The 25,108-nt window shown below is 37.6% G+C and overlaps 1 protein-coding gene across 2 annotated transcripts in view; it reads right to left on the reverse strand.

Annotated features, from left to right (window-relative positions):
- POLI (DNA polymerase iota) overlaps nucleotides 1-25,108 on the reverse strand; it is an 869,655-nt gene that overhangs the window by 332,811 nt on the left and 511,736 nt on the right. For both annotated transcript variants that reach the window (XM_044075156.1, XM_044075163.1), the window contains one exon: nucleotides 20,564-20,800. In XM_044075156.1, coding sequence (XP_043931091.1) covers nucleotides 20,564-20,800 — 237 coding nt within the window. The remainder of the gene's footprint in view (nucleotides 1-20,563; nucleotides 20,801-25,108) is intronic.

Consider the following 25,108-nt stretch of genomic DNA (forward strand, 5'->3'; position numbering starts at 1 on the left):
TTAGAGATTAATATCAGGGTTAAATGCATAAGCATAACAATATGCAGTTTGAAATGAAACTGGGCAATTCTGCAATGAGGTCTCAGTATATTTCTGTTTACTAAACTATGGAATGACATTCCATTTATTGTTAAACAATCTAACAGCTTGCCAACTTTTAAGAAAAATACAGATACATGGTGTGATGAAAGGAGATACTGCCAGCCCAGCTAGCTGAAATTTTGTAAATAATTATTTATTATTGGTGAATACTGAAATGATTTGTGTAAGATGTTACAAATGTATTAGAACTGTATGTCATGTGTATATCAAACTGCTTGTACAGGTGTGTGTGTGTGTGTGTGTGTGTGTGTGTGTGTGTGTGTGTGTGTGTGTGTGTGTGTGTGTGTGTGTTGTAAAGGTGTTGTAACTGTTTAAATGTATATATTTTAACAGTGGAAAATGGAATACAGGAGGTTAACCTCAGTCTAGTAAATTTTTGGAAAAAACACCAAAATTAAATTACTTTATGGCTAGGCCATAAAAGATGGTATCTTTCAGTTTTCAGTGCAGCAAGCGACACAATGTCTGTACTAGAAAACTTTCTGTATTGTCTTTAGGGTGAATTAATTACTAGTCTTGAAAGCATGAAGGAATGCAATTGTTTTATGACTTTCAGCATCTTTCAGAGATCTGAGGGGAAGCCCTTGTCTGTATATTTTTACAGGTAGATTTTAAACACTGCCATCTTCATCATTGGTTGTTTGGGAACTAGCAGTCAGATGACAAGAAATTATGTCATTCTGCAAGCTATCCCATGAGCAATATTTTAGATATTAATTTGAGAAGTCTCTTAGTGAGACAAAGCATTCTGCAATCTGTCTTGGACCGGACAACAACTGGAAGATCCATTCACCACATCCGCCTTGCTCTACTAGTAAGTTAATAGAGTATAGTACTTCTCTTACATTCAGTCAGGAATATAATAAAGCTTAATTTAGATATTTTTCTTTATTTATTTGAAACTGTCCTGTAATGTTGTTTTAAATAATTCTTGTGGTTTTGACCTCTGATTTCACTGTGAATATATATATTTAGTATTATCTTGTTCTTCTATTATTTATTATTAAATATATTTAAACCTTTCTTGTGGCTGTTCTGTGTAGAGATATTTAAGTTTTAGGAGTACCTGCATATTTATTTGGTGACACTGTGTGGACCACTCCTAATAGCCTTGCTCTTGGTCAAACTACCATTTGTGTTAATATTAATATTACACAGTAAGATTGGACACCTTTTGTTAAGGGCCTTAAAGTAGGTGATAAAGAGTGACTAGTGGCAGTAATAACTACCTTATAGTTTGGGCAGAAGGGGGCATAGCTAGTAATCCTGTGCCAGCCTTTCTCAGGTGTGTGTGTGTGTGTGTGTGTGTGTGTGTGTGTGTGTGTGTGTGTGTGTGTGTGTGTGTGTGTGTGTGTGTGTGTGTGTGTGTGTGTGTGTGTGTGTGCTTGTGTAAATCAAACCTAAAGAGAGTGTGTGTCAGCTACTTGGGGAGTGACAAGAAGCACCGGTTGAACAGAGAGGATTCTGGAGGTCTTGCCTTGGTCACTTGGCTGGGATCTCAACTCTAATAAAGCTGTGTCAATGGGGAATCTTATTGGGGATCTGGAGAAAGAGGAAGAAACCAGCCCTGGACTGACTTTGGTCTCCGTGTGCTCCTAAGGGAAATTGCACTTGATGCAGAGAACTGCATCTGGAAATACTATGTGTGTGTGTGTGTACCTGCTATCCTCCTGGTGCATGTCCCTCAGTGTTGCCAGTGGTGGGTCATCACACATGGGCTGGCAGAAAGGCCTACATTCCATTTTTGGGGGAATCAGCACTTCCTGATGGCAGATCAGCCTAAAACGCTGTCTTTGAATTTATGAACTTACAAAATATAATATATTGTGTGCAACTGTAATCAGTGAATGACTATGTAACATTAATTAAACAGCAGTTATAAGTCAGGTTTATCTACAGACGGGCTCTGTATCAAACAACGTTACTGACTGTGTACATCTGTAATGGCTCCTTGGCGTTATTTTCTTGGTTGTCTTCAGAGTAAGGTCGAGCCTCTCAGCCAATCAGCAACAATGGGAGACAAGTACAAGCATGGCATCAGAGTCTTGTTGAATATGACCACTCCTTGTCTGCATATACACATGCTGACATTAGAAAGCCGCCAAAACTGGACCAAACACGTGGACAACAAGAGAACCAGGAAAGGAAATCCATTTATTGAAATTCTAAAACTAGACATGTAGCAACCCTAATGCTGAGTCAGTGCATTTTTTAAATCAATTTGGCCCTATCTGACTTTTCCAAATAAGGGGATTTTAAGTTAACTCACGGAAATAGATTAAAAGCAAATTGTGTGTTGGATAATGTAGCACCCCCCAACCCCCTGCACTTTTGACATAATCGGCCTGCTGTAAGCCATTCTTGCCCCCACTAGAATATTTTTAAAATGTCCTAATCTTGTTCTGTATCTTAACTATTCAATCTGAAAATAATTTAAATGAGAGCTTTGTTTTAATTACCTCTAGATTTTCCCTGACTTAACTAGTACACATAATAGGGTGACAAATAATAAATCTGTCTACCACTGCATATTAATATCCACACTGTCACACCATTATTAATTAATAAATCTGTTTGCTGGTCCTTGTATACTGCATTTAGCAAAGAAAGGGAATTATCACTAAATAAGAGCTTCAAACATGAATTCCCACGAGACTGCACCAAATGCTTCTCTGATACTAAACAAATTAATGCTTGCATAACAAGTGTAAACTGTTTTATCTTTCCTTTGAAAAAATAGCTAGGTAACATCAATGATCTACACTTTATGAAATATATAATTCCAGATGCTCCTTTTTAAATCAACTGAAGTAAGATTGTATCTAGTGCATCAGTCAGTACTTTTGCAAGAATTTTGATATCTGCATTTAATAACTGAACAGTCTATAGCTTGCTGGACTTCTGATATGTTCTTATCTTTTTTAAGAAGTGTTATTCTAACCATTTTCACTGAATGTATAACTGAATTATTCTCTCTAATATTAAAAGGTTTAGACATTAAACTGGCTTCCCCATTTACAGAGTTCAACAGGAAAGCCATTTGGACTCCAATTTTATAATGTTTTATTCTTTTAATTGCCATTTTAAATTCCACTGGACTACTTCAGGTTCAGAAACATCTAATGTATTCCTAAAATAAACGTATTCTATCCAAAGTACTGAAGTACCATTAGAACATACAGAACTTTTGAACTATTATAAAGGTTATACAAAATTAAATTATTGCTTAATTTCTTGCTTTAAGAATAAAACACAACCACATATAGAACCAACACAATATACTGGTGTATTTTTTTCCTTGCATCTCTATGCTAAATATTTGGAGTCTCTTTTTCCCTGTACCCACCAATAATCTCATTTAGCTAGTGTAACTGCTTCTGTTACCTGTCAGAGCCAAATTATCTATTTGGGATTTATTTATTCTTTTTGCAATATATCTTTGGTTAAGCATATAGTGTTGTCTAACTTTCCTTGTATATTTTATGAGTCAAGCTCTTGTTCTATTATTTTGTTTTTGACCTTCCTGTTTACCTTCATCTGCCATTATTTTTGCTTTCATCACCACTTTTATAGGACTACAATCTATTTTTTCCATGTTCTTAATGGCCTTTTCTTTAGGCTGCTTGAAAATACTTCTCAAAACATCTTCTCTCTTCATTTCCAACTGTACTGAGCACACCTCTAATGATTACTTTTAGTGACTTACAATTCATCTCTGACTATCTTGATCTGAAATGGATTTATCCTTTACTGAGGTATCAATGGCCATGCCCCTTAAACCATCTTTAATACGGAACAAGGCTACTCTATTAGGTTATGGCTATGTGGTCATATTTCCTGCAATGTAAACTGTTTTATCTGTTTTTTTCCCCTACATATATGTACCAATTTCACCTTTAACATTGGTTATTTAAGTACTTCTACACTTTTCTTGCAGAGAATTGGACATGGGGTTACGTTGAAATCCACATCAATTATCCAACTTACATATATTTTTTAGTATTAATCTTGTGTCCTTTGCTGAAAAAAAAACCTGAAAAATTCAGTGTTTCCAATTCCCCATAAAAGCTTTCTATCTTGCCATAACACATTATCTATTCCCTTTCATTACCACAGACAACTTTACTTCTGACTACACCTAAATTTTCCTAACGAAAATAGCTATTTCTCTCTTATAACCCATCACTATTGTCTTTCATCAGCTCATGTTCTATGTTTTTCTTTTCCAGTTTGGTCTCTTATAAAAACAGAATAATTTGATCATGGTCACTTTTAGGTGTACTAAACATCTTTTTTTCTAGTTAATAGAATTTTAAACACAACAGAGGTTAAAAAAGTGTCCCTCACCATCATTAACAGGACATACCACTGTGGGCTAAGGGATTCCTCTTTTCTGGCCACTAAGCCTACAGTCAGACCCCTCCTATCAACTAGTTGGCCTAGGCAGTTATCTTAAAGCCCCATCTGAAAGATTCAGAATAATTAAACATCAGTATAGCTTATAATATTAGTATTCTACAATGAAAATACCAAATTATGTGAGAGAAACCTTTCATATCAACACAAATATATAGTTCATCAGTTGCTAATTGTATAAAATTAACACCCTAAACAGAATATGGAGTAACTCTTCAAAGCAAGACTAAACTGTATCAATAACAATGTTTAAACATTCAATATAATAAACAACAAACAATACATTAAGATTCTGTCATCAATAGCACAAGACTTGAAAGATAATGTATACTATTCCTTTAAGAAATTGTAAGTTGGTAAATAATATAAGACGTTGTGGTTCACCATATAGTAACTGTGTAAAATTATCACTCCAAACAAAAAACGAATAAATCATTCCCCTGTCCGAAAAAAACTAACAGTTATTTCCTTATAGGTTTTAAAAAATTCACTAAAACTCTATATATTTCACAAAAGATAAGGTCCAAAGCTGCAATTCATCATTTGCTAATTTTCTAAGATAAACACTTCTAGTAGAATAAGTCGTACCCCTTATTAGCAAAAGACAGCAATGCATACGTCAATGTATATTTCTACAGCATAATATCTATAAAAGTGGAATAGAACTTTCTATGTATTTTACACCAATACTACTAAACTGCAGCTTTAACAATATTTAAACATTCAGTATTATAAATAACTAACAATGCAAGAAAGTTTTCTCATAAATACAGTAACACATGAAAGTAAAGAACCTGCTTTCAAGGAAATGCAAACTTTTAAATAATAAAAGAAACGTGCTCCTTCTGTTTAAATAAAAACTTCAGTTTATAGTACTCAGTAAAATAAAACCTAAATAAATGCTGTTTAACACTAAAAAATAAAGCTAAGAGTATGAACATGTGTAATAATGATAGGGTGCTTAAAACATTAAATTTTAATAAAATAAAGTAATTTAAAGTAAAGTAATCTTGTTTATAAGCTTCATTCTTTGGGGAGGTGTGTAATGATATAGTCATGTGACACTATTTACCTTTGATTTTAGATGGCTCTAACTAGTACTATTTTTCAGCTTGAGATATGGCTCAAATGAACTTTGAATCTCCCCAGAAAATGCACTGTGTTGCTGACTACCTGATTCAGAATAGTAATAATTTTGTGAAGAAACTGTCACCATTTATAAGTGAAAACACCACTGGCACTTTGGAACAGCTTTACATGTAGCCTTAAAACCATGTTCAGTCAAAATATTGTTTTCAACAGAACAATTCATGAGATTTAGTAATATGGAGGGTTGTGATCAGGTTCAAGAAATGGATTCTGTTGAGGTGCATCTTGGCATCCATGCTGAGAACACAAGACTCCATATGCACCACAGAGTTATCAAGTGCTGCTGCACAGAAAGCAAGTAAGGTAAAAGTCAGGGACAGTTTTTAAATTCTGCCTTAACTTAGATAAATTGCTTACAGACAAACATCTGTAAACTTCAGCAGACATAAGAGGAAAGGTATTTAGGGACCAAAGGAATGTCCGTTCTCTTGTACCCAACTGTAACAGCACTTAGGGGGTGTGCAACATTTACATACCTTTGAAAGTGTTGTTATGGTCTGGTGTCACACTACAATACTGTATAACAGGTTTATCTTTTTTCTGATTTTGGAGCAATATCATGGCACTCCATGCACTAAACTTAGATTACTAACCCTTTATATGAGAATTTAAAACAAATTAAACTTTCGCTTAAGAAAGGAAAGATAAAAAATGAACTTCCCTGGAAAAAAAAAATCTTTTTTTTTTTTGCTGAGTGAATAATCACTGTACTATGCTCAAGAACAATCAGAAATATATATTTCAGTTGCACATGAAGTGAGTGTCTTGCCTTTGATTAAAAATAAGTTATTTCTAACAAATCATTCGGTATTATAGTTTCCTTTCTGTTTTATCCATCTGTTATTTTCCTTTCTTCCCTCATAAGTAGTATCAAGTTCTGACAAACAGATTTATACGTTAATATACACTACTAATCCAGAGGAACATTTACACCTAGGCTACAAGAGCTCAAATCATTAATATCTAGTTTCAGCCCACTTCAATAATGGCTTAAAAGGCAGACCCCAAGGTGTATTTATAACTGCTGATCCAGCCATTCAGGTTATGCCTAAAGATGGTAAGGTAGATGCTTTATTTTTACATCCAAGGGAAGTTTATTCCATAAAGGAGGGATTTTTCTGGAAGAGATATCTATCATGCCAGCAGGTTATATTTATATTCTGGTGGAAACTTAGATTCTTGGGCAGGTTTTTATGGGGTTTGTTTAGTGGATGTGCAAGTGGTCCTTTAAGACTGTAGGCTAGACACAAGTCTTTCGGCTTTTCCCAGTTAGGGGTCGCCACAGCGGAACTCCTGTCTGCTAATGATTGGCAGTGGATTTTTACGGTGCCAAGTTGCTAGCCTGATACGCAACCTTCAAAGAAGGCACACCCATTCACATTCGCACCTACCTGCATGTCTTTAACATCACTCGACCGCGGGGAGGACATGCAGATTCCACACAAAAGGCACTCCAGCCGAGAATCAAATGGGAGAACCTCTTGCTGTGAGGCGGCAACGCTAACCGCTGCACCACTGTGACCACAGTAGGCCAGACACAAGTCCCATCTCAAAAGACGGTAGGAAACAGAAGAGAGAGACAGCAATTTCTTTTCTTTTTTGTAACACCTTTATTGAATTATCACTTGTGACAAGGGCAAATTTACAGGTGATCAGTGTAAAGAAACACTGTAATCTCTTTTAAACTGTAGTATGCTTAGTCAATTACATACCAAAGTAAGCATTATACTTGATTATAGGCCTAAAGATGGACAAGTAATGAGGGGTGAAAACTTCCTTGGACCTTGAAGATATAATCTTGGTCAACTGTCTAGCAAGATTAAATGATTTTTGAATGACAATAGCTACATGGTGATCAAAGGACAGTTCATTATCAATGAAATGTATATATTGTATATTACATTCTGATTTAATTAATTTACTTATTTATTGACATTTGATTACCAGAAAAGTCAGACTGGGTAGAAGCTCATCAGCTCAGACCTGGGGAGAACAGCTCCAAATTATTACAAAACATTTTAAGAACAATAATTTTACAATGTTCAAAAATATCTGCAGTTTAAATAATTATAACAAATTAGACATAATATAAAAACTTTGGTTAAGAAACAATAAAAGGTACATGACAATCATTTAATATTTACAGAAATTTTAGTCTGTAGAGAAATTAAAGGTAAGCTAGTCTAATACAAATAGGAATTGCAATATGAAGCAAGGGGAAAAACAGGCTTATGGTATATTTAGAGAGAAAATCAAGGAAGAGAATTAGGAGCAAAGAGTAAGGAGGTATAAGGAATGACATTGTACTTGTTCACATTTAGGGATACAGTTTATCCAGGTTTTGAGCAAGAACAGAGACTGATTTTAGTTAGGAAGTCTTTTAGGAATTGTACATTGAACTGTGCTTGTTCACTAGAATGTATATACACAGTTTTTTCTATGTAATTAGTCTGAACTATTCTGTTATTGCTTACATTTCTGTGCTTTTTTTGTTTGTGAAATATTTTAATTCACCCAAGCTGAGCCAGAAGTTGGTCAATACTGATCAGTGCACTACACGAATAAACAAAAAAAAATAATAAAGTACCTGAGTCCCCGATGAATCGTAAGAATGAAAGGATAATATAAGCTCTCATTTGGAAATTAAAACACAAATCTTTCAGCTTGCCATGCTGGTGTTACGGCCACCGGACTAACAAGAGCATCTGGACAAGTAGATGTTAAGTTTTCCCTTATCTTTTCAACTAAGAAATCCTAATTTTGGTGATTAACATCAAATTACATACAACACATGCACACACACACACACACACACACACACACACACACACACACACACGTAAAGACCTCTACTTAAGCACAATTCAAGTTATAAAAGTGAAAGGATAGTATTGGGTCTTATTTCAGACTCAAACTAAAGACTTCCAGCACAACATGCTGATGTCACTTCTGCTGGGCCAACGAGAGACTCTGGGCAAATAATTGTTGAGTTTTCACTCAACAGGTAATAGTATGGTCTACACCTATGAACTGCATTACCTTCTCAGCTAGGAAACCCTTAGCATGGTGATGAAGATTACACACACACACACACACACACACACACACACACACACACACACACACACACACACACACACACACACACACACACACCTCTCTACTTTGGCAATTTTAAATCATAAAACTGAAATGATAGCTCTCATTTGGTACTTGAACCTAGAACCTCCAGCACGCTATGCTGATGCCACTGCTGCTGGACTGACAGTTTTTCTTAACAGCATTATGCTTTCAACTATGTAGTCCTCACAGTTTTGTAATTAAGATCAAATTGAGCGGACACATACCCATACACACACAAAGCTCTCTACTTAGGCACTGTATGAATCTATGGTTCATAGATTAACTTTGTTTGAAATGTGAGAACATAATTTGATTCTATAAAAAAGCTTAGGCTCCGCTCACTGGAAGTTACAGTGAAAACTTCCAGAGGTCCACTGAGGGAATGGGTTAAACAAACTAGTTTGGGTACATTGCTTGTAGACTGTCTATATCCTTGTTAACAAGTTCCACAATGATGTGTTCTACTGGTTCACAGATAAGATTGGTGGGGCTTATAGATCTATAGCTCCCAGGGTCAAAAGCCCACCCTACGGAGTGGGATGAATACAACAGTTCTCTATACATTTGGTATGAATCCGGTGGAAAGGCAGAGATTAAATAGGTTTAGCAAAGATTCTATGAGACAGTATTTGAGACTTAACAAGGAGGCAACCTGGCACATTATCAGGGCCCGCAGAGCCAATGTTTTTGATATTGGAGAGAGCACTCAAGTCTTGCTCAGAAGTGATCAGAGTGGGTAACACTGGCATGGTAATCTGCTGTGGAAAGTTAAGTGGGGATGGTGAAGTAAACTTTGAGCTAGTTTTGTCAGCCAATATGTTGGCTAAGGTCTCAGGTGAAGAGTATCTGCTGTTAAGTATCAACTTCAACTTCATGCACTTCTGGGCATTTTAAGGTTTCTCACATAGCAGAAGAAGGCTCTGTTGCTGTCCTTAGCATGGTTGGCGATTTTGATTTCATATTTACTTTTGAAAGATTTGAGTTTGCTTTTGATACTTTTATTGATATTTCTGAGTTCTCTCTAGACAACTGGGTATTAAAGGAAAACTCCACCCTAGAACCAAAAAAAAAAAATTTTTTTCACTGTCTTTGTTTCCTGACCTATTTTAACACCTCAAAGTCACTCTAAGTGCGTTATTTGTAATTTTAGCCTGTTTTCTACAACATGGCTATCAATGAGGCTTGATGTATCAATGTGATCTTGTTCTCCCTCAACCCTTTCTCTTTCCCATAATGCTTTGTATGACTCTTGCCAGACATAAGGAAGTAACTGTGAATTCCCATGCCACTGACATATAAAGGGATTTGTGTGAGCCACTGTTATCCTCTTTAGCTTCCGTAAAAGGACTGCTTCTTTTTAGCTTCCGTAAAAGGACTGCTTCTTTTTTGTCTCTAATGACCCTCATTTATGTTTAGCTCAGACCTTGTTTTACACTATACTTAGAAGTTATCCAGCTACAGCCAGAAAAGTACCTAAATTGCAGGCCTTCGTTCAGGGTTTTCTTTTTAGTTCAAGTTTACACATATGGGCCAATTTTATTTTTCTTACTGTGTGAGGGTTCCACCAGTTGGGTTTACCTGCTGATCCTGGGATAGTATTTGTGTCTTATGGGGTCTGATACCTCAATACATAATTTATATGCCTACTTCAAAGCATCTGCAACTGTGACGGGGTGCGTAATTGAATCATAGAGATGAGATGGGAGTTGAAATTTCATCGTTTTTTGTGTAGCTGGAGTTGGTCTGCCTTAGTCTCTAAAGAAATAAAGTTTTTGTGACTGATCCAATTTTACCTTAGTAGTGTATGTTACTGAATGGTGGTTAAGTTTGACAAGTGATGTGGTAACTGATGATGATCAGCATAGGAGTGGCTATATTGCTCAGAACCAGATCCAAAACTGTAGTATTCCTACTTGGGACTAGAACTAGTTGGTCTAAGGAGCTGGCATGAATGAAGTACAGAAATCTACATATTAGTGAGGGTGTAGATCTCCCAGTTAGTAGATAAGATAGCTGAAGTCACCCAAGACAACAATGTTGGGGTCAGCTGGGAGGGAAGCCAGTTTGCACAGATATGCATTGTGGTCTACAGGTGACATATAATTGATTCACCAGTTTGCTTTTATGTTTTATTTATTTACTGTGAAAATATTGCTGAGTTCAAAGTCATTGTCCTCCCATAACAGTGTGGAGATTAATTGAATTCTTAGGAACAGCACCTCGAGCAGCTTTGTCATTTTCGAAGTTGGGCCTGAAAGTGTGGTAGACACTGAAGCCCTGCATGACTATCTCTGTTTTGAAACCATGTTTTGGTAACTATACAGATTATCAATATTTTCAAGAGTTAGGAATGCCTATTGTGATGGCCTCTATACCCTGGGCCAGTAATCAAGGTGCTTCAATCCTCACCACTGACACCGGTGAGAGATGGTCACTAAGAACAGGAATGGATTTACACAGTATTTTCAAATGCATCTCTCTGCATCAAGCACGACTTCCCCTAAGAGCACACAGGAAACACGCTCCAGACCTGGAACTGGACTCTGTCTCTTCAGATCCCAAATAAGACTCACTTTGGATCTGCAGAGTTACACTCCCAGTCTGCCAACCAGATTCTCATGTCTTCAGGCAAAGTGCTAGGGGGCTTGCTCCCTTACCAAATGGTCTTCCAGTCTTTCAAAAGTGGTGAACTAACATCCACTTAAGTACTTAACTCATCAATACAATCACATACACTTTCATCTGCCTTGCGTCTATGCTCATAAAATGTTTTTTCTGTAAGTTTCAGGTGTTAACTTATAACAGTGTAATAAAAACGGTTTTACTCTATCACAGTTTAAACAATCAGTATCAGACAATTTAGAAACAAGAGTTACAGCTTTACCTGGTAGAAAAGGGGTCAGGAACTGTACTCAGATCTCTTGGTCAATATTATACTGTTTACATACTCTTCCAAATATATGAATAAAATTATCAACGTCACACCCTCTGCAAATTGTGGAAGAAATTTACTGACATTTATTGCTTCTGGGGTCCGGTTATTTCCTTCCCCATTACCTCCATGACCCCAACAAAGAGTCAACATCTCCCTCTTGTGTTGTCGCTGCTGCTCTTTTTCTTCAGCCTCCAATTGCCACAGTCTCTCTTTGATCTCCAAATGCCACAGTCTCTCTTTGGTCTCCAGTCCATGCTGATGCTGCTTCTATTTTTCTTTAGTCTTCAGTTCAAATCTCTTTTTGGTCTCCAAGTGTTTGTCCTCCAGTTTTCTCTTAACTCCAAACAGATTTTTAAGTCCCCTGAGAAAAGGTGAACTGTCCTGTTTCTGAAGACTGTACATCCCCGTCACAAGACTGGTTGTCCTCCAGGGCCAGTGGTTTGCACTGCAGCTGAGATTAAAGCTGAAATAATTTCCTCTTTTGTCCAGTTAGCATCCACCAGTCCTTTGGCTTTGCACACCTTGGCCAACTGATTCTTTGTCAACTTACCATAATCCTTTGCTGACATCTTTGCCTGCTTTCCCAGACTAAACTAAACTAACACAAATAAACAAAACTGTAGCGAAAATGAAACTATGAATGTTTATCATGTGGCTGATACTACATACACCTACAGTGACAAATGACCACAGGCTACTGAAGTTCAATTAATATCCCACCACTCTACCATCAACATGTGACTGCCTCTCTACCCTTGGCCAGTAATTAAGGACCTCAGTCCTCACCACTGACACTGGTGAGAAATGATCTCTAAGGACAGGAATGGATTTACTCAGTATTTTCAAATGCAGCTCTCTGTATCAAGCCCAATTTCCCCCAATCATACACAGGGAACACACTCCGGACCTGGGACTGGACTCTCTCTCCAGATCCCAAACAATATTCACTTTGGAGCACTGTGTCCCAGTTCCAAGTAGCTGACACACCCACACTTGGGTATTTAATTTTCACACATACACACTCCTGGGAAAGGCTGGCACAGATTTTCTAGCTGTAACCCTTCTGCCCAGACTATAAAGTAACCACGCTGCCACCATTTAACTACTCTAAGGCTCTTACAAGGGTATCCATTATACTGAGTAAAACAATACTAATATAAATGGTAGAGTGTAACCATAGCAGCAAAACATTTCGTAGTGCCCACAATGTCACTAAAATAAGCACAAGTACTCTCAAGATGTTAAAAGTATTCTCTAAAAGACTAGTCACAATAAAATATATAAAAATATTTAATAATAAATAAAATAGAAAACATGGGAATACTAAATATTTAAGTACTATAAACATCAGTTTCAATCACAGGAGAAGATTCAAACAGATGCAGAAAAACTAATCTCACTGTATTTTCTGACTGTCTAAAGAATAATTATTCCCAAGCTAACTTAATTAATACAGCAAGGGAAGATTAGATGCTGTGATGTTTACTTCAACAAAGCAAGGTGATGAACGTCTAACTAACCAAGCTGAACTTACTAAATGAACTGTGATAACGGTCGTAGATTTTTATATCAGGTTCCAAAGAAAATTCTGTGAGAGTTCCATCCCTCAGTGCTGGTTATGGAATGACATCATATTTGATCACCTGACCGTGGTATAATACATACTCAGAGAGCCCTGCCAAGATCCACTGCAGCATTTGAAAATTATAGAACAATTTCAAAAACTTCTACTCTTCCCTTTCAGAATTTTTTGTTTAAACATATACATTTAATCAATTATAACAACACTGTTGATACATTTTTAACACAAGCATATGTACAAGTCAATGTGATAGTCAAATGACACACAAAACTCCAGCTAACTATGCTGGCATATGTTACACATGCACTGCCCTATTCTCCCTGGCACAGATGGCAATACCTCACATTGTCACACCTATAATGAGTAAAGTTTCCTGTTTAAGACTTCTAACATCAAGCAGTATCACTTTTATGTATTCATAAATGCACCTATAAAAATTCTCCAAGTCTTCTGATAAATAAACATACAATGAATCTTTCTGATTTCTTCTAATGTCTGGAAAAAGTCTTCTGTTTTCTAAAGTCTTATATCTGGTACATCATCTATCCAGGCATTCTCTTGAAATTGAGAAATCTTTTTTCTTTTCCATTAATAACTTTGTTTTTTTCTCCTTGCAGCAAAAAAGCCATTGTTTTAAACCAGTAGATAGGGGGGGGGGTGTTCTTTCCAATTATAAGTATCATTTTATTCACAGTCCTCATTTATTCATTTCCCATCAAGCAGACTGCAAAGAAAATCTGTATTTTTTAATGTCTTTGTCTAGTTTCTTCCCACACCATGTTAGTAAGACCACTTTCTATAAATAATCTTAACTGCTTTCTGTGCAGAGCTTTTGGAAGACCTTTAATTTGGAAAGATAAATCCTTTTCAGAAATCTTGGACAGATGTAATAAGAGTGAGACTGGCCTATATAAATCACATTATATCCCACACACGGCATAGCAATTAACTTTCCATCTCTAAAATATGAAATACTACCGCTCACACTATGGATAAATGGGGAACACTTTCTGACGACTTACTACGAACTTCACCTAGGAATTCCACAGCTTGTTTAAAATGTATTACTTCAGACATATAAAAAGTTACTTTCATGACAACATATAATACAGTATGATTTACCATTCATAGTTGTTAAAATGCTTAACAAACGAACTGATGTCTTTAGAAAATGGTAGGAGCAAACTACATAGGAAAAAATGGGAATTGTGGGAACAATACATACAGGGGAGGAATGAGGTTTAAAAGGCAGGACTTAAATGAGCTATGTAATGTTTGACTGAAAACGATTGGATAAATTATAAGTGATGTATAATGTTTGCAACTGGGAGTGTGTCAGCATGGTTTGTGCGGTAAAATACTTACAATTAGGATTGTATCTGTGCGATTTGTTTCATTTAAATAAATGTATGATTGTTTACGTCGTAAATGATGGTTTAATAAAGAGGTTTCTTGTTAAAAAAAGGGGCAGGGATTGAATCATTTGCTTATATCATATAGAGCAATATATGTGAACCATGTTTGTTAATTTTAAGTTAATACAGTTTGATTAATTTTATATAAATGTAAATGTGCCTATGTCACAAGTGATAATTCAGTAATGGTGTTTAAAAAACAATAAATGTGTAGCAAACTCTTTCAACATGCAACAGTATGGCACATGGATCTGTTAAGACTTAAAATGATGAAAGCTCCTTGTGTAAATGAGGAACACTTGAGAGCTATCATACACAGACATGAGGGATATACATACAAACTTCTGTATGCATTGCAATACTACATTTACCCTTGTCTTGTGGCCTTAGTTGTGAAAACAGTCCAAGAAGGCCAAATTCACTTAACCAATTACAAAACTCATGGCTGAAATCTGATATCAGTCTCTTGGCATGATTTATTTTTCTTCAGCTGATGTTCTTATGGACCTGCAAGATGCAGTCTCAAGGTGCACTCAGCTATAGAGATGCACTGTGTGCCCTTATTTTGTTGGAAGCCTACAAAGAGACAAACAGAACAGTTTAACAAAGAAATGCTTTTGGCAGGATTAAAGGGTTGAAAAAGGTACATTTTCAGTAATACCAGTCAGCAAATAACTCATGCATTCATTCAGTTAATAAAAAATATAAAATAAAAGAATGACAAACAAAGCCTCAGTGATATAAGACATCCTGGACTATGTGGCTAAAATGATCACACAACTCTATAATAAAATAGTTTAGAACATGAGGTTTGTGATCACAAACAAGACACGTGGAAGAAAATGCACAGCAAATAAATACTAACCTGCATGATAACAAAGGTAACTAACTATAAACAGAAATGATCATAGATGAAGGCATGCATGGAGAGGAGAGTGGGAGGATTATGGCGAGTTTACGAATTCAACTGTATTTCAATCACCATAAGGATAACTGCTGGAGGAATTTCAATATGGTTGAAAGTGCTTCAAATAGTGCAGAAATCAACATATAGAAAAAGGCTCTCTTTTATACCAAGGGCAGCTCCAAATATATGACTTAATCAGTCTCATTTACTTTCAAGTAGTTTTTTCTAAGAGAAAATATAGAAGAAATGCCTGCACATGGTTTGGATTGTCACAGATCTCTCAGATATTCATCTAATGGATGAAACACTCTGAGGTAGTCTGACTAGTTATATGCCTCTTACAAAGAGACAAAATAGTGCTGTCTGTTTACAAAACAGTCCCTTTAGGAATGGCTTGCTTGTGTTCAAGTTTGACAGGTATATAAAAATTGACAGTTTCTACCAGGTAAGGGGCTACTGCTGCAGTTATTTAAATATATCTGCTTAGAGTAATGTGAGGTTCTGTTTGAACATTTATTCACACTTTCACCACACATTGCAAAACTGGATGCCCAGTACAATGACAGTGTGAAATTTGCAGTCACTGGCATACAGGGTGTTTCACAGGTCTTCCTCAGATTCAAGGAGATGAGTGTCTAGAAGACTATAATGTTCTTTATAAACGAAGAACTGCAGTTCTGAATATCTTCTGGTTTGGGTGATTGCAGTCAAGAAAAAGTGCTTTTTTCAAGAACAGTATTTCAGTAGTGCTGTTTAAACAGCTTCTAACAAAGGTAACATACATTCATTCTTTTATTCAATGACAGATGTCTGTTTTATCCTACTGAGGATCCTGGGGAACCAAAGCCTATCCTGATACTCAAAAGGCAGAGAACAAATTTTTATTAGGATGCCAGGCCATTGCAAAATGCTCACATGTGGACACACACACACACACACACACACACACACACACACACACACACACACACACACACACACACACACACACACACACACACACACACTTTAGTGGTTAATCAATTCTCTTACTACCAAGATTTCAAGATGGGGGAGGAAAACAAACTCCAGCAAAAAGCCCACACAGACAGAGGGAGGGCATGCATACTTCTCAAATAAAGCACCCCCCAGCAGGACAAACCAGAGAACCAATCACTGTGAAGCAGCATTTCTAACTACTTACCACTTTGTTAGTCTTAAGTCAATCAAATAATTCAGATCTCTAGCAGGAAAAAAAGGATGACTTGCCCTGGTGGCTTCGGGAGACGAATATCTTAGATTTAATGAATAACTTCACTACTATTCAAGAAGCATAAATGGCAGGCTATACAGACAAGCCAGGAAAAATGACTGGAAACAGGTCTGTCACATAAGGAAGGTCAAAAGATACTTGTTTTGCTCCCACAAAATGCATTGATTTGACTTATCTCTTCAACAAATGTCTTATTGACCATTCAGTTGATGCCTGTAACTTAACTTATCTAATCTGCAGCTGTTGCTCACCATCATGCAAGTGTACGAGCCATCTGTGAAAAAGAATTGTAGATGTGCTGACCCTCATTTCCAGTTATAATGTGAAAAGGATCAAGTTTATCATCATGGCCTCTAACTTTACAGATATGAGTTTATCACTTACAGCAACCTTATTTACTCATAGCTTCAATCACCATGCTTCATTAAAGTGCCTTGGAGGGGTCTACAGATCCCTTGTTGACCAGTTAGCAGACTATTACAATAAGTGCCAATGACTTCAATTAAACTTTTCTGCTTATTTGTAAGTAACCTTATGGTCTGACACAAAATTATTTATAACAATTTCTTTCAGTGTAACCTCAGACAATTTGCCTTAGGATGTAATAAAATACATGCCATGTATGGAATGGCATGCACATCTTTGGAATGCATTTATCTTGTGCAATGTTCTATGCTAGAATTTAAATTTTTAGAAAATATATATAATGTATTTTCCATGCTTTTATAGATTTCTTTAATTTTTTTTCAGAATGCCAGGAGAAACATGTCACTTTGACGATGGTAATTTCTGTGAATGCTAAACAAAGGAATATTGCTCACTGAAACTACTTTTACTGACGGTTTAGTTTGCCTTTTTCTCCACTGTTGTGCAATGTTGGAATTGGTATACATAAGTCTGGGAAGAATGCCCCCTAAAAAAAAAAAAATTGTAATTTCAACGAATGGTTTTCTATTTGTTTCCATTTGCTGAAATTACCTTTGCTGACGTGAGATAAATCCAATGCCAGACTGACTACTAGATGAGTTTTCTATGTAAGCCTGACAGTTTAGGCTTTAGTACTGAAGAGTCATGCTCTCCAGAAACATGTACATGGAAATGAGATTACATTCTGGAAGTCGGCGTATAATTCCAAAAATGGTGGCTCTTCCCGTGAATTTGATCACAATAGCAAGCAGGCTAACTACCAACCTGGATTTGTCAAGGGGCTACATTCCTACTGTTATTTAATACTCATCTGTAAAGTCACTACTCAGCACAATTAAAACTCAAACCACAGCACCTACATGCTAACTTCAAAACACTGATGAGTAAAATTAGAGCATTTGTTCAACTAGGGATCACCAAAGACTGCTATGCTGGTAAATGCATAATAAGAGAATGGAACTCCTTTAGCAAGCACCCAGAAGACTGGGTATATATCACATTATGGAAACCACAAAAGGTCGAATAGCTCTTCATTGACCTCTGTTTGCTGAATGTGAATCTAAACGATTGCTACCATGAAAATGTTTCCCATGGTAAGTAACACATTGGCCAACCTACTGTCTACAATAAAAACAGCAAAATGTAAAACCGAACTTGGTGGAGGGCTATGCCCCCACCAAACTAAATATACCAACTTTGAGATCATGCTACAGTGGGGGGAAAGGGCAAATTCCTGATGATGGCCCACTGGTTACTTAACATGAGAAACAGTTCATGGAAATGATTGCAAGACAGACTCAAAGTTCGACAAATAGTGGTCGATGAAGAGGTATTTGACTTTTTGTGGTTTTGACAATCTGATATAGGCCCCAAAAGATAACATATGTTCAAATATACAAAGCTTTATGTCTAGACCCTGTATTTGCTTTTGCCATAGCTGGTGCATCACTTCATTCAACCAACTCTGAATTTTTGAAAGAGCTGATATAAAACAACAGACTAGCATTAAACTCCACAGTCACCTTAAGTACACTGCAATCTAGAGTATTCTGTGGTATTTTCTGCAGATCTAATCAAACTGCTGAAATTTTATCGATTACAAAAAGTACTTATTTTAGGGCTGCACACTCATATGGATAATAACAAGTACCACAGACCATACACGGGTTTAGTATCAAATGACTGAAAACCAAAAGACTGAATCCCAAAAAGACTGAAAATTCAAAATATTGAATACATTTTTAATGCAAGAAGCAAGCACCCCCACTCCTCTCATGTGGGGGAGGGGGCTGTGCCCCCCACACCCCCTGCTAACTATATATACACCAACTCCAAGATAAGACAACAGTGGAGAAGGGGCAAATTCCATCATTAAGTATTTTGAATTTTCAGTCTTTTTGGGATTCGGTCTTTGGTTTTCAGTCATTTGATAGTAAACCCCATACACGTGCTTCTTGATTACACAGGCTATAATTAAGTTCTCAACAACAAGGCAGCTATGATAAAATATACTTTAATGGACTACAGACTCCACTTGATTATATAACACAGAGTACTGAATCAGAGGTGCATTTAAGTACTCAGTCATGATTACAAAGTGAACTAGTAACTAGTACTAATCACGTAACTGGAGATAAGCCCTCTTGCCCTATAATAAATACACAGGATTTTCTTGGGCACAAAAAAGTCAACACCCATCCAACAGTCATTAATCCAACAGCAATTAAAGAAGTTAGCATTCTAATATACCTCATACTAGTTACTTATTATACCATGGCAGGTGATCACTTTTTTCAAAACCAAGAGTAAATTTTAGCATTACTCACTGGAAATAAATCAGTCACCCACGCTTACTGTAATAATAATAATGATAATATAGAGAGTTATGGCTGAGTCTCTGATCATAACCGTATTATGTGTTCACTGTATGGATGCCCACTCATGAAGTCAATCTTTGCATCTATGTCAAGAATGCATAACAGGTAGTTAAGATCAGAGAGATTCACTAATAGAACTTTGTAGTACACTGAGAGTTACAGAAAAAAGTGTAGGACAGCAATGTGTTCTATTGTGTTACTGATTTAAAAGCCATAATTCACTCTGTGTTTCCCCATAGACAGATGCCTCTTATGAATGAAGAGCTTATTTTGTGAGTGGGTTTGTGACAGTGAAAAGTAATAATGCTTTTAATTCTATTTGAGTTTCCTGCCTCTACTCTGTGTAGGCTACTGTTAATGCTTCTGCATTAGCATGCAGCTTCACAGTGCTGAAAGGTGCTTAACAAAACGTTGTTAAGCATCCTTCTTATGTCAGAAAGGTGCTCAACAAAAGTATTTTTCCAGAACTCGGAGTATAATCAAGGTGCATCACATACTACAATAACATCATCAATGCAAACAGCAAGGAAAAATAACAGACTACTGCTATATTTCTTACCCTCAATACACTCCAGAGAAAGGAATGAGAAACAAATAATTTCAGTATAATCAATACAATGCAGGGAAAAACAATCAGACATGTTAACTGGCTAACACTTACATCATCAGCTTCAAATATTAAAAACAAGTGACAGCTATAAAGTCAATAAAATAATATCTAAGCAGCAGTCATTTATTTTCACATTCTTCAGTAAACTAACTTCTTCTCATAGAAGTCAAGCAACAGAAGATGCCAAATTGTAGTAGTAGGACTTTTAAAACCATTACACTACTGCAGCAATTACTAATCATTTATCACTTATTACTCATTTTCTTACCAGGTACTTTTCTCAACTCTGGCAAGCTGTTCATAAGTGTCAGAACACTTTCTGGTAATAATACTGTTTGCTGGTTGGGTTTGAAGGTTCCAGATACCAGTTTGGAAATCAATTTATTAGATGCAATTCCTGCACAGCCTGTAAGGTCAAGTCTGTCATGGATCGCTGCTCTAATCTCTGCTGCAATCTGGGACCCAATAGCTAGCCTGATATGGCTCATGTTATTAGAGTTGAATGCTGTGAAGAAAATGAAAATATTAAATAGTTTAAAAATGTCCCGTTATGCTTAATTAACTTCCACTAAGAAATATACACAGCTACTCACCCAAACAGATATTTGAGACTCTTCTGGAGCCAAAATAAATATTTACATAACTTTACATAACTTGCAATGATATAGGCTAGGGCCAAGTTCAGTCGTCCATCTCTTTTTTTTTCATCTACCTGCATGGCATCATCATCATCATCAGCTGCTATGTCTTTAAACATGTGCTCCTTCTACTTTTCCGCTAGTTCTTTACCAAATGAAAGACAAATCCCAATAGACAAAAAAGGTAAGGACAAAAACCTCTTCTTATAATAACCAGTGTAGCAAATCAGAAACCCAAACACCAAATAATACAGCGTGTATTATAATTCCAAAGGGGAAAGGATGGGGAAGGTCTTGTTGCAAATGACAGTCTCAGATACCTGTGGTTATGATGAAAATTTCACATAACTGCAGCAACTTAACTCTGCTAAGATTCTTGCAGGATGAAAAAGAAGTTCTGTCTTACCATAAGTTTCCATCTGAGATGTTGATCTTTTTTCAGTCATCATTGATGCCCTCGGAACAGAGTCGGCCTTATACCAAGATTGCGTGCACCAAAAACTCTCAAGATAAGCTGCTACCCACAATACCCTTTGCTCAGTTACCTCAGATCGAGTTTGCATGCAACATATAGAGAAAGAATAAGTCAGAGGCCATCTCTGCGCAGAAACCCTAATACACCACAAAGACCCAGAAGATCTGCCAGGAACCTTAGGAGGGGGTCATTGGGAGGGTGTGATGACTGGAAGATGATCAACAAATCAGATGGAACATTATGGTAAGATAAAACTTCTTTATCTGAAGTTGTTAATCTTCTTCCTATTCATCACTGATGGGACCGAGTCCCCAGCTACTTGGAGAACCTGGGTGGCCCTTATGGAAGAACATTCCTGAGAACCATTGAACCAAAGACCGCACTTCCCCTGGAGATCAGATCCAATTTGTAATGCTTGATAAAAGTGTGGGGATTAGCCCAAATGGCAGCTGCACAAATGTCATCCATGGAGGCCCTAGAGTGGAAGGCAACAGATGATGCAATAGCACTAGTTGAGTGAGCTTTGATTTGGCCAGGCTTAGATCCCTCCGTAAGAAAATATGTGAAGGCAATGTAATCCCTGAGCCATTTAGACAAAGTAACCTTTGATACTGCACCTCCCACTCTAGGGCCCACAAAGGAAATGAAAAGCTGATCTGACTTGCAAAATGATTTAGTTCTGTCCAGATAAAAGCGCAATTGTCTATGAACATCCAGGGAATGCAGGCAGTATTCTCCCTTGTTAGAGTAATTTGGGGAAAAAGTACAGTTGTGTACCTACGATAAATGTAGATGTTTGAGTGCATTCACTTTTGCAGTCATTACTCTTGGGTTATCCTGCTGGCAGGCTACCCTCAGTCGACCAGAATTCCAAAGTCTAGGTCCAGCATTGGTTGCTGTCGCCTCTTCCCTGACGTCAGTGCGCCAGGGGTATAAAAGATGCAGCCAACGCCATTTTCTTCTGTTTTTCTTGCCCCAGATGTCAGGTGCCCCCAAATTGGTAGGCTGAAAAATATGCCAATAAAAATGCATGCACAAAAATAACATTTCCTTCATCTACAAGCAAATACACCAAAAAGGTTGTATAGGATAGAGAAGCGCAGATAAGTCCCAGCAAATAAAAGGGGGGTGGTGGCTGGGTAACCTGGACTGTAACAGTGAATACACTCAAACATCTACATTTATGGTAGGTACACAACTGTACTATGTTCATCGTGTTTCACTGTTGCAGTCATTACTCTTGGGTTGAATCCCAAAGCTGAGGATGGGTGGCTGGGCTAAATAGGATTAGGAGAGGCTATGAGGCCCTGCAGAACTGCAGTGGCAAAGCCTGCACTGGACTTAGAGTAAAGAGGTAAGTGGTAGTGCTTTGTGAAGGTGTGCACTGAACTCCAAGTTGCCACCTCTAAGATATCTTTGGTTGGCACTCCTCTGAGGAAAGCTGCTAAAGTGGCTGCTGCTCTGGTGGAATGAGGCCTAATGCCCTTAGGCACTGATTTTCCATGTTGAAAATAGCAGAAACGGATGCAATGGCCTATCCATTTAGAAATAGTCTGTTTTGAGATAGCCTTTCCTTGTGATCCTGCAGCATATGACACTAAAAGTTGCTCAGTTTTTCTTAGTTCTGTCCAAGTAGAAGCGTAACTGCCTGTGTATGTCCAAAGAATGCAGAATTTTCTCACCCTTGTTCTGTGGATTCGGATAAAAGGTAGGCAAGTGAATGGTTTGGTTGAAGACTACACTGGACACCACCTTAGGCATAAATGTAGGGTTTGTCCTCAGAGAAACCCTGTCTGGATGAAAAATGATGAAAGGTTTCACAGCCATGAGTGCTTGTAACTCTGAGACTTGCCTTGCAGAGGTTATTGCTAAGAGCAGAACTGTTTTCCAGGATAATAATTTTATATTTGTTGTTGATGCTGGCTCGAAAGGAGGCAGTGTGAGTTTTTCCAAAACATAATTGAGGTCTCAGGCCGGAATTGGTGCTCTCCTTGGAGGCCTAATGTTTTTGGCCCCTCTGAGGTACTGCCTTATTAAAGGATGAGAAAAGATAGGTGGTTCCGTATTGTAATGGGCTGAAATGGCAGAGGCATGAATCTTAATAGATGAGAAAGAAAGGCCTTTGTTTAGCATCTCAGTTAGGCACTGTAAAATCTGAGGGATATTTGGTACACTTGTGTCAATGCCCTGTTCCTGGTTCCAAGCACAGAATCTCCCATTTTTCTGCATAAGATTTTCTGGTACTGGGCCTCCTGGCCTCCAAGATAACATCCATAACAGCTTTTGAAAGAGGAGTGTTCTGAATGGCTACATTATCCACCATGCTGCCTGATTTAAGGTCCTGAGTTGGCTGTGCAGGATCTGATTGTTGTGTTGGGTCAGCAAGTGAGAATTTTGAGGCAATATCTATGCTGGACCTTGAAACAAGCTCTTTAGGATTGGGTACCAGTGCTGGTGTGGCCAGTCTGGTGCAATCAGTGTCATTTTTGGCTTCAATTGTCTGACCTTTAGGAGTACCCTGGGAAGGAGAGGCAGTGGGGGAAAAGCATATACTGTTAGATTTTTCCAGCTGAAGGATAGGGCGTCCACTTTCCATGCTTGCTTGTGATAAATCCTTGTGCAAAATCTCTGCAATTGGCAGTTGTGAGCGGAGGCAAATAGATCTATGTCTGGGCATCCCCATTTCCTTATTATCATGCTGAAGACTTGTGGATCCAGTTTCCATTTGTGGGGATCCATGAGGTTTCTGCTTAGTTCGTCTGCCAGAGTATTTGTTTTTCCTGGCAGGAATTGTGCTTGTATAAGGTCATTGCTTGTCTGCAGAGGGGGTAGGAATGTGTACCTCCCTGCTTGTTTATGGACCACATGACCGTAGTGTTGTCTGTCTTTATCAGTAACTGTCCTGGATGAAGCAGGTCCTTGAAGGCTGTCAGGGCATTTTGAACAGATAGCATCTCTTTTTGATTGATGTGAAGGTGCATCTGGTTTGCAGGCCATGTGCCCTGAATACATTTTCCTGCCATATGGGCCCCCCAGGCATTATCTGACGCATCCGTTCTCAGTGTCTATCTGGGTGCGGGTAAACTGAATGGCAGACCCTTGTTGTGGTGACGGGCTTCTGCCCACCATCGAAACTCCTGTTTCAGGCAGGGAATAAGAGCAATTACTGTCTCCAGGCTGTAGCAATGCTGAGTCCAAACACTTTTGTAGTTTCCTCATATGCAGTCTGGCATATGGAATTAGTAGAATGCAGGATGCCATGAAACCCAAGGCCTGCAGGAATTTCCTTGCAGATAAGTGGGTTTTTGTTGCCAATTTCTTTTTTAGTAAGTAGTCAGTTGCTTTTGTTTGTCTGGCGTGAGATAAGCCATCTGGGTAGTTGTATTTAAGCTTGCACCCAGGAATATTATCTCTTGAGAGGGCACTAGTTTTGATTTCTTTTCGTTTACTGTGTACCCTAGGCCAATTCGTAATCTTTTTACAAATGCCAGATGCTTTAGAAGAATGTCTTTGTTCTCTGCTTGAATTAGGCAGTCATCCAAGTAGGGATATATCTGAATTCCTTTTTGTCTGCAAAACGCAATTACTGGTGCCAAGCATTTTATGAAGACCCTGAGCGCAGTAGATAAGCCAAAGGGCAGTGCAGAGAATTGGTAATGCATTGATCCAGCTATGAATCTGAGCTATCTTCTGCATGATT

This window comes from Protopterus annectens, chromosome 1.part1 (genome assembly GCF_019279795.1).
Source record: "Protopterus annectens isolate FY-2018-M chromosome 1.part1, PAN1.0, whole genome shotgun sequence".
Taxonomy (NCBI): Eukaryota; Metazoa; Chordata; order Ceratodontiformes; family Protopteridae; genus Protopterus; species Protopterus annectens.